General features: G+C 29.6%; 1 protein-coding gene across 1 annotated transcript; it reads right to left on the reverse strand.

Annotated features, from left to right (window-relative positions):
- Positions 1 to 1938: 1938 nt before the first annotated feature.
- LOC134725590 (uncharacterized) lies at positions 1939 to 13265 on the reverse strand. Its single transcript, XM_063589539.1, has 6 exons — positions 13083 to 13265; positions 11506 to 11566; positions 10820 to 10891; positions 9961 to 10097; positions 9032 to 9134; positions 1939 to 8254 (listed from the first exon to the last, which is right to left on the reverse strand). Exons 1-6 carry the CDS (start codon positions 13168 to 13170, stop codon positions 8149 to 8151), a joined length of 567 nt encoding a protein of 188 aa, XP_063445609.1. The 5' UTR covers positions 13171 to 13265; the 3' UTR covers positions 1939 to 8148.
- Positions 13266 to 15596: the final 2331 nt, after the last annotated feature.

The raw sequence follows: 15596 nt of genomic DNA on the forward strand, positions 1-15596 counted from the left end.
ATGTTCTTCCAATTCTTAAACCTATGCATACAAACATCATAAACTTAGTCTTCTGTGCTCGAATTTATCATTTTTTTCGTGTAAATTTCGTATAATCGTCAATTTTTTTTTTAATCGGTCAGTGTTGTTGTGAAAATATGGCAGGTAATTAAAGTTCGTGTTTTTAAGCCGAAGTTTAACGATTGTCACCTGTTTGTCAACAATTGACGAAAAATAAACAAAAAAGCATGTTAATTGAGCACGTGTTTAACATGTAAATTCAGATAATAGTTTATTTTAAGGACATCCATGCGTATTGTGGTCACCGGATTTTTACGAGATGCGTCAGACTGAGGTCACCTTGCATACGGAAAATATGTCGGGGGAATTGCTTGCTGGAAGGAATCAATTCAAATAAAGTGAACTTCTTCTAAATATGAATACATTAAAGAATTTTCTTCAGAAAAAAGTATATGTACATAAGTTTTACAATGAAAACTATCCATTGAGTTATAAAAAACATATGCATTATTTTTTTTTGATTTGAGGTTTCTTATGACTTTAAATATTTGTTTGATTTATTGTTATGAAGATACTTGTGGTACATGTATATTATTAATATTTTCGTATTCTTGTCTTTCATTTTTGCTATGTACTTTGCCTACGTGTCTTTTTGTGACTGATATTACCTGCCTCTGTACTTATACATTCCGTCATTGTGCTGGGTTAATTTTGTGTAATCTTGACTAATTTTTGAGACGATTGGTCTTTGTGCTTCTTTGTTACATATTTGTATGTTTTTAAGTGAGTAAGATTATAACACACTGTTGACACTTTTACCTATTATATTTGTTTTTGTGTTCATACATCGTTGCCAATATAATGGAATTTGATGAGACTGTCATACAAGTGACAGTTTCAGCTAGCTATAAGACCAGGTTTAAGCCACCATTTTCTACATAAAAAATGCATGTAACAAGTCCGGATTTTGACAGTTGTTGTCCATTCGTTTGATCTTTTGATATTGCCATTTGATTAGGGACTTTCCGTTTTGAATTTTCCTCAGAGTTCTGTATTTTTGTGATTTTTCTTTTTAATCAAATACCTTAACCATGCAAAGGTTTCAATTTCAATAGACCTTGACTAAGGTGTTGGGGTCAAATACTCATCTTCTTTTTAAAACATAATAGTGCTATGACAACTGCATACCTAATACTATTCACTTGTTAGTAGCGTTTCTCTGTAAAATTACATGATCAAACTTTACCATGTGCATTCAAAAAGATTTAATCAATAAACAATAACAAAGGTCCAAATAAACCATCATAGATACCAGGATCAAAATGATCTACATAGATACGAGTTTTGCTTATGCTATGAAATCTGCATAACAAAACATTCACTTACCACTATTTGGTCCTCATCAACTGACTCAACCACAAACTTCAACAAATTACTGATGCTACAGAAAACAGCACCTAGGATCAAGTAAAAATCTTAAATCAATGGTTTTTTAATTCAGAAATAGAAAGGCCAAAATCAATCTGAGAATCTATTTTTGCTGCTTAAAATGTCTACAACAACGATAAAATCTAAAATCATGAAAATCGAACTTGACCTTTGTAAAGTCCAAGAAACAACATTTCTAAATTGAAAAAAATTCCTGAAAAGTTTTTCCAGTTAAAAAAAGCTAAAATGGAGAAAATCGATCTTAAAATTCCTCCAGTCACAGGAAACAGGGTGTCTAAATTTGACAAGATTTTGTTAAAGTGTTTTCAAGTTAATGCACAGACACTGTTTGCCCATTAATATTTTCCTTTGGAAATCAGGTTAGAAAGTCTTTGTAATATAATCCTGATGCTTAATTTTCATTGAAATCAGTAAAGATATAAATTACTAAATTCCAATACAGATAGTATAGCAATATCTAAATAGGCCAGGAAAACCCTAACTAATTGCTAACATAAACACATTTTTTTATTATAAATCTTGGTTGATAAATCAAACATAAAATCTCAAAAGAAGCACTTTAATCATTATCAACATAGGATACAGTGGCAAAGTTCATATAAAATAACTGATCAACACAAAACAAATCAAGCACTCTTCCTTATATAATTATTCTAACATATCATTGGTATACAAAACAGTAATGCAGTTAGGGGAAGTAACTACAATGTAAATATAAACTACCAATATAAATATTCAGCAACAGTACTCGAATTTCTATAAACAACCCAGAATTTAGTATATTTAAGGCATATGTATAAATTTTTAAACATATATTAATTTACCACCTTTTTTTTATTTTACGCACTTGAAATGTCTGTATAACCATAATAGCATGATGGTCTTACTTACATATATACAAATTTTTTAACTCCATTTATTCATTTTTAAGACTCGCTTTTAATGTAATATTTCTCAACTAATCTACGGATACACAACTTCTTTACCCTACAACTAGATCTATAATCTAGTTGTACAGTTGTCTAAGACAAGAATGATTTCGCTCATGGATTTGTGAAACAGGAATGGCTGTATTGAAACTACAAATCTAAATCGTGATTGTTTAACTCACAAGACAATCTAACTAGAAAACTCAACCCCAAAAACATTTATCTCAGTGTGTGATGGAAGTAGAAAACAATGATGATGCTTTAATATTATGGTAAAAAACAAAAGTGAAACGATCCTACAGAAATACAAGTTATTTAATGAGTTGATTCTCCACTAATGACATATGTAAAGAATGTACAGAAATTAATTTATTATTGTGACGGTTAAACATTGACAATTTCAGGAAATGCAAAAAATAAAACAAAGAATGCTTTAAATAAATTTAAAGCAAGGTTTGATTTTTGAGATGCCAATCCATTTGCAATTTTTGCCCCTGTAAAAACATGATTGAAAAAAAATTGATAATGCTTTCACATGCAAGATATTAAGAAATAATTTCAACTTCAATACATTGGATATGTATAACATTGTATACTAATTTTACTGCAAACTCAGAAAATGATGCAGCAATTATCATTTCAAAATACTGATAAAATGTGAGATCTAATTTATGCTATTTAAATAATTTGTTAAGGAATTCAGTACTGAAATTATATGTATTTATGTAATAACCCTTTTATTTGATTGAAAACTTTTTGAAAGTATGTCATATTTTCCTACATTGGTTTGTAGTGATATTGCACACTTAATTTTGGTACAATTCTACTGGAAAAATATGCTAGCATACATTATTTCTATTTTGTGCATTTTTCCTTTGATCTTTTTTGTGATAATTTTCATATCATGCTTCTTGCTTGATATGGAAAATTTATCGCTAAAAACTAAGGAGGCCACGTGGCTAATGAAATTGACATTGAAATTGACAATGTCGTCATAGGTAAAATAGCGATAAACAGATTATCATTGGTCATCTCAACTCGATTGCTTTTCTCACTTTCACTGTACCAGCTCAAGCGAGAAAATCAATCTCGTTGAGGTAATCAAAGATAATCTATAAATAATTAAAGATACTTTTTTATCAATATTTCGAAGATAAATGTCATTTATCATTATCAAATTCTTCAAATAACTTTTTTCAATGGTAGGCCAAAATTTTTATTAAAATTTGAAGGCAAAACACTATCATAAACTTAAAAATATATTTCCAAGACTTGCTTGTATATTTTCATTAACCCAATAAATCAGAACTATGATAAAAAAAAAAAACTGTTTCCTACAAACAGTAAGAAACCCATTTGATGCTAGTTTGATTGTCTTGGTTTTTGCATGGTGACTACTTCAGATTCTATTTTAAGACTGTTGATTATGTCTACCTAAAGATTTTTCTACGTATCTAAATGGAGAGGCTTTGATATGCAATAATGACAATTATTCATATACCTACCTATCTCTATGTTGGTATTGTCTCAATTTGTGAAAGAACAACGTATTATTGAATAGAAAATTAACTATCCACTATTTTAAATCATATTTGTTGATGCAAAAAAAGTGTAAATGTCAGAAAATAATTTAAAAACATGTTTGATAATCTCAAGGAAAAGATTTCTGAAAAAGGGTGAGAATCTGATTTTCTCTAAGATTATTTAATCATTCCACATGATAAAAAAGAAACCTATGAAGTTCATTATCATAATTTAGGTAAATGATTTTGTAAAAATAATGGTACTAAAACGTACATGCTATTTTAACACACAACATTCAAATAGAAAATTATTGAAATGTTGACAAAGGGAGATAAAATTCTGTCATTAGAGACAATATCATTAATTTAGGTTAAATCTATTTCTTAACATTCAATTCATACAAGCAGAAAAAATCATAACTGTACACACATTTCATTTCAAACACTAATAAATATATACATAAATTACATTGTAACAATAAAAACTGAATGACTTCATAACAGACTAGGAAGGAGCACAAGAGACAAAATATTTGTCAATATACAATAATTCAAGAAATTTAATTGATAATCAATGTACTTATCATGATCTTACTTTATAAAAGTACATGGATACCATGTAAAAAGGATACTTGGTAAAGTGGTGCATTAATTTACGATCTTACAGGCCCAATTTACAATTTATTGACCAGCAGAAGGGCCCATTTTTATGATTTATGCATGATCTGATGGGCCCAACTTATGATTTAAATTCTTAATTGCAATTATTCATATGTGGATTCATTTTGCTATGTTTAATCAAGACAATAAAACAAGCTGATGGTGCCCCACTTTAAGTAGAAAGGAATTTAATAAGCAACACATGTAAAAACATGTCCGAAAATACAGCATGGTTAAGGCTGGGATTCCTATTTCCTAAACTAAAATGTGAGGAAATTTCACACATGATAATAAAGTATTCTTTCAACAGAAGCCATTGAATTTGTAATGAATAATGTGTAACCACATCAGCCAATATGGTATGATAATATAAATATTTCTACTAAATTTAAGGAAATTGTGATTTGTAGTTTATGAGGAAATAAAATGAATGTTGCTTCAAACGGCTGAACACAGGTAAACAAGTACATCCCCTCCTTCAAAGCAGGGTAATAGATTGACTGTGTCCAATATGAGAGTAAATAGATATTAGTGTAGGTGTTATGAACATGTATCCACAATAGTTTTCTGGTTTATAAAAATGTTTTATAGCTGGTATCATGCATCAGTATTGGATTTCATTCCATAAACTTATAAATACCACTGTCAAGTTATGTTCTTCTCTTGGAAAGTTCATCAAGCGTCTTAGTGATCCTCATTATGCAGGATAAACTAGATGCTTTTTTTTTTGCTTAGGTACTTAATCACAATTCCCCAATGACAGCAGTGCTGATTATCAATCATAAAAAAATAATTTGCCAAATAATTTATGCAACATAGCTTCATATTTTTCAATTCATAGCTCAACATGGAAAGGAATAAAAGATGCCCCTAACACAGGAATAATGTTCAATTTAACAATATTTTTGACAGAAATGCAACAAGCTCCAAAGTGGTCTATTTCTTTTGCTTAACTTTTCACAGAGAAGACTGCTAATGAATGCAGCCATTGCTTATGTGGTAATGATGATGATTAACAATGATGTGATGTACCATTCAAATCAGGATTGTATCAAACTAAAAGTACCATTTAGATTTTAACTTGAGATCAGTCAGAATTCAAATGTACCAATCACATGGATTAACATGTAGATACAGGTATATAAGCCTTAGTTATATTTATTGTTTTGAAAATTTGATCAATAATGTACAAGCTATATAAATATAATAATAAATAATTCAACAAAACTGTTGTAAAACTGTAAAGCAAAGAAATCAAAAATGTTAATAAAAATTACATACAATATAAAATTAATATGGATCACAACTGAATTTAACATCTGACAAAACTAAAACAAAGCACAATCTTAGCTTATTGTAAAATTTCAATTAAACAGTTGATACAGCTTATATTGGAATTGAAAGAAAAAAACAGAAAAATTAAATGATATAAACAAAAGTACAAGGGTTTAATCAATATATTTAGTATTCATTTGTATAATGAAAAAATAACAAATGAGCCAATTAAACAGACTTAGATGTGCAAGAACATAAAGGCAAATGAAAGTGGAACAATTATTTATAAAATAGATGTTTTAAGACATTGTAAGACATTCTATTGTTTTACGTATAAATCAGTTCAAATTGTTTATATTCCATGAGATTCATTAACTTTCTTACTTATAGATATAAAACATTGAATATCATATTTTTTTGTTTTTCAATCAAAAATAAATATTATGCAAAAAATGGTGAGTTTTTAAAAGAAATAAGTTTTTCAGATCTATTGCATTTTAATCTCTTAGGAAGACATATCTATTCTTATTTGTGAATGACCATTTGGTGTCATTGAATAAAATAAATAACATTAATCTCAACGTCAGAAAAAAATAAAATAGCAGTAAATAAAAGTTTCACTTGACTTTTTTAGGTGAAGATCTTCTCTTAAGAAGCTCATTCCACGTATTGTTTAATCTTATTTATATTTTAAAATCATGTGCATAAAATCTGCAGTTTATTTTTTATTTCACTTCTTATAATAGTCAAGACAAACTGAAAACCCAGTTTTTTTGTTACACAACTTGAATAAGAAACAATAGAATTATTTTAAGAGTAATTCATTCGTCAAAATATATATTTATGCAAATATTTTTTTTCAATTCCCTACAAAGATGAGAGAATATCTGGTACAATGTATACTTGATCAGTGGCAGGTAAGTCCAATATTATATTTTCTAACATTTAAAATAGAAAAAAAGAAAACTGATTCAATTACTAATTAATACTTAGCAATGTCATATGACCTAAATAAGTTATCAAAAATCACAACCTAAAACTAACAAATAAATACCCTAAAGTAAACAAGAAACATTCAGCCTTTAACATGCCTTTCAAGTTATCAATATACATTTATTCACATAACAAGTGTTAAACACAAATAACATATATAATAACAGACACTTACCAAAATTCATTATAAAACTCTCCCATACCCTCCTACTCTCTATAGATATCTTCACAAGAATAAAACACTTACTTACAACATTTAATATAAAAATAAATTATAAACAATTTAAGGTGAACACTTAAAATGGGTGTGTTTTACAGAGTCAAATCTGATTGAATTTTGGTAATGTACATAATCATAATTTCATTATATTCATTTTATGACTTATGTTGAAATTCATTTCTAAGACAAAAAAATGTGGACTTGAATCACTGGATTCTCATCTCCAAGTGGGTCATAGGCCATCATTATTTTATATTCAAACTTAAAAGCTTATTTACATTTAAGATTTTTGTATGAAATCATTTGTTTTTGAGATGCTTTCTTTCAGACTTGTATCATCATTTTTAAATATAACATTAAGAATTCAATATATCATAATCACTGCTGCAAATTGTAACATTCTCGAGGTATATGTAAACATTAACCTATTTCATCATCCAATTATCAGTTTGGTATTGACAGACTCTGCTGCATCATAAAACAGATTCTAATAGAAGATTATCAGTGTTGTAAGCAACATTACACATATGCAAATATCAACCCTATACAGATTTATTAAGTACCATTTCAATCTGGAACAAGGCAGTTTGTGTCACATAGTGAAAATTCCTTAAGTATTTAATTTGAATAAGAAATATTTAGAACTTGAAAGAAAAACATCAGCTCAACAAAGGGAGATAACTTAATTATTTTCAATTCACTCAAAGTATTTTTCTATTGATTTTCCTCTTAATAATAGTTTTAAAATAGAATTTTCCTTATTATTCTTATATGATAATGCATATCATAAAATTGGCTAAAAAAATAAAATGTGTACAGCCATTCTCTTGTTTAGTAAATCCCACATATTTCCAAGATTGTAATGGGAATCATCTCCCCTCATTGAAAAATTCCCTAAGTTGACTTCAAATGAGTATGAGTAAATCAATTTGATTAATCATCACATGAAATAGGCTGCTTTATTGAGTTCAAGGGTGGCAACCTTTTCCTTTCATTCTTGAAACATAAATCGTCAAAAAGAATATGACTATTTAGCACTATTTCGCACTGACAGATCTGACAATGTAAAACATAAATATAAAACAAATTATTCTTAACATCATAATTCTAGAATTTCTTGCTGTTCAGCTAATGATATGCCCGTAGACTGATCTGTTGGGTTTAATATACAATCTTCTATGTCATCCTCTTGTAACTCGTCAAATCTACAACAAAATTTACAAATTAACAAATTTACAACACAATTATCAATTATCAAATTTACTACACAATTTATCAATTAGCAAATCTGCAACAGAATTTATCAATTATCAAATTTACAACACAATTATCAATTATCAAATTTGCAACACAATATATCAATTATCAAATTTACCTAACAATAAATTGATTATAAAATTTACATTCAATTTTTTTTTTATGAAGAATGTTTCAATGAGACACAGATCAATGCTGTTCCTGCTTGCATATCATATAAAGTAATAAAGGGACATAACTGGAGAACGGTAAAAGTGACACCACCCAAATTTGTACTTGATTTGAGTTTGGTTGTGATAAGTATTGTGTATTTTTCCATTTGTAAACAAGACCAACTCTAGAACAGTAACAGTGACGCTACCAAAATTAAACTTGATCAGTATTGTGTGGTTATAAGCATTGAGTATAAGTTTGTGTATAATGATCTTTTGAGAAGCCATAGCTTTGGTTACCTTCTGGTCTCTCCTTTATAAATTTTGCTGTAAATGTACTAACATCCTTATCAGAGCAATGTATTTGAACTATTTGCTTATAACTATAAACCAACTAATTTTCACTGGTAGAAAAAAATAATGTATATCTTATTGATTCAGTTTAACACAGATTTTCCTTATATAAATACATCCACAATAAAAACAAGAGTGAAAATAAATGGCAGCAAGTCAGCTAGGAAGCGCTTAGTGCAAAATAAGTTGGTTAACAGTATTGTATGATTTCTATCTTACCGATCATAAGAAGCATTCTGTGTAATTTTATCTAATTCATTTTCTTCTGTACTACCTTTGGTTTTTATCATATATAAAATGGCACTTATAATTAGCATAACACCTGAAAGGAAAACAAAATTTGTTAAATTTTTTTATTCGAAAACAGTCAACACAAAAAAAATTATTGATTAGGAATAGGAAATGTTTCAAAAGAACCCTTTGACTTTGTTAATATCATTAGAATTAAACATAAATGGAAGTGGATTCCTGTATTTGTCTGTTCCAAGTCAGGTGCCTGTAATTCAGTGGATGTTCTTTCTTGCTGTAAATCATATTTGTTAATCCTTCATTCTTTTGTTCACTAATCAGGTCACTAGTTTTCTCATTTGAATTGTTTAACATGTGACATCTCTGGGCCTTTTATAGCTTGCTTTGCCATATTTTTTTTTTCAGTTACTAAAAGTTGCTAATTGGTATGGCATAAGGTCTCTCTATTAACACCATATCCTTATTCTGAGTGCTATTTCCTGGTATGAAGCTCAGAAGCTGTGATCATTTCTAAATTGACTAATCAAGACTACCTTGATATATATCAATGATAAACAGGATTAATTTGCTACAGTGAAGTTTACATGTGATGATGGATTGCTGCCTTATACATTGTACCACACATGTACATCTCCCTAGATATTGATATTTATACATACAAGCATATTTAAACAAATTAAAAGGGTGGAACGACAATATAAACTGCACACATACCAAAAACTTACAAAAAGATCAATGTTGTCCAACAGAACGTTTGACAACAAAAAATAACACTTTCAATAAATTTTAGGTGTTTAGAGTTATTTTGGTTGTACTTTCTCTGTGACTCTGTCACTATGATACCAAGACAGATTATCAAAACATTTTTAGTTTTAAGAAGAAGACAAGCAAAATTTTACCTGATATTATACCAAGCCATACTGTAGAAGGCTGTATAAAACATGGCACAGAAAATAATATATACAAAATTCCTTTCTTCCAATTATCTACCATAACTATAGCATTCCATATATTCTTACAGCAACTTTCTTCGTCACTGAAAAATTAAATTAAAACAACGATTAAAGCTACAGTCATACATAGGTGTAGTTCGTTCATGAATTGATGTGTTGTTAGGTCATTTGTTAATTTTTTTTTTATATTTGAATTTGGATTAGTCATTTAACAATAATGAAAATCAATCAAACAACTAAAGTTGTTTATAGCCTTGTCCTTGGGTCTCATCCTTGAACTAGTTTCTGGACAGTATTTTTTTCTTTTTTTATATTATGTAACACTTAAATCTGATACCATGTTCTATTTACATGTATTTATAAATGGTACAAATGCATGACAATGAAGTGACAGAAACAGAAAAGTTTACCTTATAATAATGTGTTACTAAGAAAAGACTGAAGGAAAATCGCTGAATCAGCAATAATATAGTAAAGTTTGTGTAGCACTTCTCTCTCAAGTCTAGACCCTTATCTCTGTGAGATTCAAAAGGAGAAAACTACTTTACCTATGATTCTGACTTACTGTTAGTCCTGATTATATAATATATGTACATGTTATTTCCTATTTAATATCAAGTAATACTTTAATTTAACCTGCATATGCTTTGCCTTGATAATGATATTAATAATTTTTTTTAGTATAATATGATGCACTAAAATTTCCATCAGAAGCCAAATAAAATTATAGTAATTATTATTGTCAGATAACAGACTGCAGGATGGATAACCTTATTATGCAATAATTAAATATGTATATACTTACCCTTGACAAACAGCTACAATATAGTTCATAGCAAATACCAGCTCAAAGAAAGTCACAGCAAGACCAGCAAGACTGCAAATAAATAAATCAGTTTTTTGTGTATATTGGCAAAAAAAGATTGATCAATTTAGTGCATCTGAACATGAAATACTATAGCAGACTTAAATGGGATTCATCATCTCTTTCTGTCTCATTAAATATATCAAAATAAGGCTTGATTTTAAAACTACTAAATGTACCTTAAAACCACATAAAACCTTAAGTTTTAGTTTATTCTAATAATATAAAATAACAGCTTCTTAATGTCTAGGTAGTGGTAAATATTCTATGCATGTTCAAGACAAAAAATATCATATAAACATGAAACCTGCTTTATATTTGACAGACATGCCACCTAACACTCATAAGGTTAAAGGTTCACATGAAAATATGTAGCACCTGTACAAATAGTTCTGGTTTGATCATACAATGTTCTTAATGTAATAGGTTTCAATAACGCAGAAGCAGAAAATTTACATTTTTGAGTCTGATTTGGCAAGGCCAGGGATCTAAGTTTTTTTTAGAGGTGAACTCTGTGTACATGTATATGAATATTTACACTTACCAGAATCAAGAGTGCATTGTTTAACAAAATGACAAGGTCTTAAATGGGGTGAAATATGATTTATTAACACTTATAAGCTTACGTAATATAATATCCAAGGATATGTCCATAGTAAATAGCTTCTACACCAGTTCCCCATAAACCTGAAAAGCAAGTGATCAAGACATAAAATTTAATAGCATGACAAGAAGTTTAAGTTTCAGCCAAAATTTTCAAAGAATTACATGTACAATATACCACAAGTCTGATAGTTGTAAAGGTCAGAGCCTTGAGAACTGAAGGTGACCATACTACATAACATGATCGATCAAGCCTCTAGTTTTTTGTTTTTTTTCTCCATGGACATTTACAACAGGTAAGAAGATGAATATGGACATTAAAAGCCAAGGTCAAGAAAATACAAACAAACAACATTTTAAAGGCATTTAACAAAAAAAGAATGATTAACAACAAAAAGTCAGTTTCATAGATTTTTTCTAGCATTCTTCAGGGTGTGTTTTTAAAAGATTTATTCTTTAAAAAAAATTGTATACACTTCACAAACTTAATTATCATCTGAAACTTCATAAAAATGTCATATGAATACCATTCCTCAATAAGAACTCTGAGATGCAAAAAAAAAACCTTGATCAGAGATCAGAAAGGTAATAAATTATAATTACTTTTAACAATTTGTAAACATGGTAAAGAAGTGATCGAGTGACAATATATATAAACACACATGTATTTTGGATCATGTGATTACAAAATTTTATCAAATGTAGATGGTACCATAAGACATGTCAGATGAAACTGCTGCATGTATGTTTAGTTTTTCTAAATAAATATACATTGTTTATTTTAACTTGAATAAATATAAAATGTAAATTGGATCTGTACATGTCTAAATCATAGTCCATTTGATGGCTTTACATTCACACAATTTTAAAATTCACATTTAAGGGGGGGAAAATGTACTCTCCCTAATACATTATATTTTGAAGTCTCTTGAAATAAATTTTATAACCATTGGCTGGTTAATTGAGTTTGTGAAATTGTGAGTCGCTTCTATCAGTACTTTGGATTATAACAAAGGGGACAAGCTAGCTAGATGCATTAAAACAATTATGAATATCAAATATTTATTTTGATCCTTATTACACTCATTCAAACTTTATTTATTAAAATAAAATCTGACCTTCGTTATTTTGAGCAAGGATTTGTAATTTGTATGTATACAAATCCTTGTTTTGAGTAATTGCCAAATGTTGTAAAGGTCTATTTTTTTGTAGCCAAAACATTTTCCTTGATGGCATCAGAAACACTATCATTATATATCTCCTGACACACTTGGAAAAGAATCAAAACCCCATGTAAATAGCCCAAAATAGGTCACTGACATGACTTTGATTCAATGTTAAAATAAAATAAGAAACACATGTTGTTGTCATTCATGGACCAATGGGTTTGTCAACATTGAACACACCTTCGAGTTTGACCAGTAACGGGAACAATTTAAAAATCAGTTTTAATTTCGGATATCTAATGAATTTAATTGTCTCCAAAATTAATTATTTACTCAAAAATTAACAAATATTATCATGGTGTTCTAAAAATAGAACACAGTGGCGTGATCTAGTTTGTCTAGCGACAGGCATGTTTCAACTGTTTTATACTCACTTAACGCTGTAATAATACCCCAAAATCTACAAAACCACATGAAAAAGTCCCATCCATAGTTGGAACAAGTTTCCCCACAACAAGTCATTTTTTTGCTTATATTATAAGATGTTAATCTAGAGAAAACAAAGCAACGTGCTCCGACAATCCATCGTACGATTCTCCGGAAGTTGTCTATTGCTCGGAAACCTTTGGGTGTTTCCACTAAAATCTGTAAAAGGCGCGCTTTTCAAAAAGTTTTTTTGTTTGTTTGTTTACAATATCTGAGTAATAATAATTGATTGTTTATTTTCAGGAAGTAAATCAGTTAGTTAACCAAATACGTATCCGCCATTAAATCTTTATGTAAGTGTCTAACGGAAAAGGGGAGTTTTTTTTTTATTTCTTTTATTTCTCAGTAGAATCTAGGGCTTTTTCATTTCGTATCATTTCTTAAAACAAGATCAAGACCCGAGGCCTCCTTTCAGTTTGTAATTGTATCTATAAACTAACACGCTTTGTACAGATTCTAATAAAATGATGATAGATAAAGTTTAATAAATACTAGATAATAGCAGCTATCATACTGAATTATTTTTAAGATCTTTATAGGCCGGCAAAAAAGAAAAAAAACTTGATCATGATCTATCTTTCATAATTTTTCAAGTAAGAGTACTATGTTAGACAAAATGAAAAAATTGAACAAAAATGCCATTAAAGCCTTTAGGGGCAAACTAAGAAATCGACTAACGGCTATTTTGGTAATCTTGACTTCTTTGTAGCTCTTGACTTGTATGGCTGCTATCTCTTGTTATTCAAAGTTTCTATCTGTGCCATCTATCTATTTTCACTTGAAGATATAAGGCGGCAAAAATGCCAGAAAATAGGGACGTGCAAATCGTCATTATTTAACAATGTAATAACCCAAACCCAAAAAGGAATCCACTATATATTTCGGTAATGCACTCTTTTTTGTAGATCTTGTCATGCATTTCATTTTTGATACTAATTAATATTTATTAATTTACGGTATATTTTTCAAGATCAAAAGAAAAAAACATAGTGAATCGTCATTGAAGGATCTTGAAGGGCAATACCGGTAAACGTTTAGTATGATGTCGACCGAAGATCTTTGTCATTGTAAATCTAGTCTTGCTGACCATTTTTGCTACAAAAAATAATTTTAATTGTAATTGTTTTTTTTTTTTTTTATAATTTTCGAGATATTATTAAAGAAAAATATGAAGAAAAAAATGAAATAACTGGGCCACATACCATCAAACTTTAACTGAATGTTTCTTGTTTATAAATTGATCCATCAACAAACATGGTCACAATGGCTAAGAATAGAACATCTATCAACCGGCCCTGACTTTCAGACGAATCGAACATTCCATTGTTGTTTTGCTGCCACGAAATTGTTTTTTTTAGGATATTTTGCAGTTGTTGGTTATTGTATTGAATATTATTCGAAATGAACATAAACTGTTAACAGAAAAATGCTTGTGGTATCTAGTTGACAAAGTTGTATGGCGAGGTTTTGATCCATCAACAAACATCCAAATAGAACATAGGGGTCAAATGCAGTTTTGGGTTTTTATCTCATAGCAGTTAACTATAGCAGTTGGAGCAAACGTGGCAGGCGGTAAAGAAGTGATTAACATTGTAGGGTAAAATCCAAGCTGGAGGAAGACACCTCAGCCACGATAATGAAGTTCAGCCGTTTTGTGAAGCTGTATAGCTTTGTTTGTTCTATTTTAGGCATGGTCAGCTTATATTGTTTTACCAAGACATCTTGTGGATGTTTCTTTTTTCAGTGCGTGTTGGTGAAGAGTCTAATCGAATTGTAATGGGGTTTCTTGGTTGTTATCTGAAGGACTGAGCACTCGTCTGGATGGAATGACACGAGCCACTTCTTCTCCCATGTCGCTGCTGGTGTATGATCTTCTTGCAGTATTTGGGTGTCTTCTTTGTTTCTCCTTTTGTTTTGTATATTATTCTGTCATCTGCAAATAACACAAGAGTGCTGAGTTTGGTGCATTCTTTACGTCGTTTATATATACATGTACACGTACAAGGAACAGGAAAGGGCCAAAACTGTCAATTGGGGAACACTAGATGTTCAATTTATTTTGTCTTATTGAACACCATGTTTGAGTGCCGGGTGTGGGGAATTCTCTTATATGGTCTTTGCATCCGAACTAAACACATTTTTTTATTTTAAAACCAGTTGTTGATCCCCTAACGGGAGGGATTGTGCCTGATTTTCATACGATGAAGACATAATCTTTCAACCAGTGTCATTGAATTCTGGAGCTGACATGTCAGATAACTGCTAGCCGTCTGTTGTTATTTATGTATTATTGTCATTTTGTTCATTTTCTTTTGTTACATCTTCTGACATGTCATCAGACTCGGACTTCTCTTGGACTAAAATTTAATGTGCGTATTGTTATGCGTTTACTTTCCTACATTGGCTAGAGGTATAGGGAGAGGGTTGAGATCTCATAAACTGTTAACCCCGCCGCATTTTTG

This window comes from Mytilus trossulus, chromosome 7 (assembly GCF_036588685.1).
Source record: "Mytilus trossulus isolate FHL-02 chromosome 7, PNRI_Mtr1.1.1.hap1, whole genome shotgun sequence".
In the NCBI taxonomy this organism is placed as follows: domain Eukaryota; kingdom Metazoa; phylum Mollusca; class Bivalvia; order Mytilida; family Mytilidae; genus Mytilus; species Mytilus trossulus.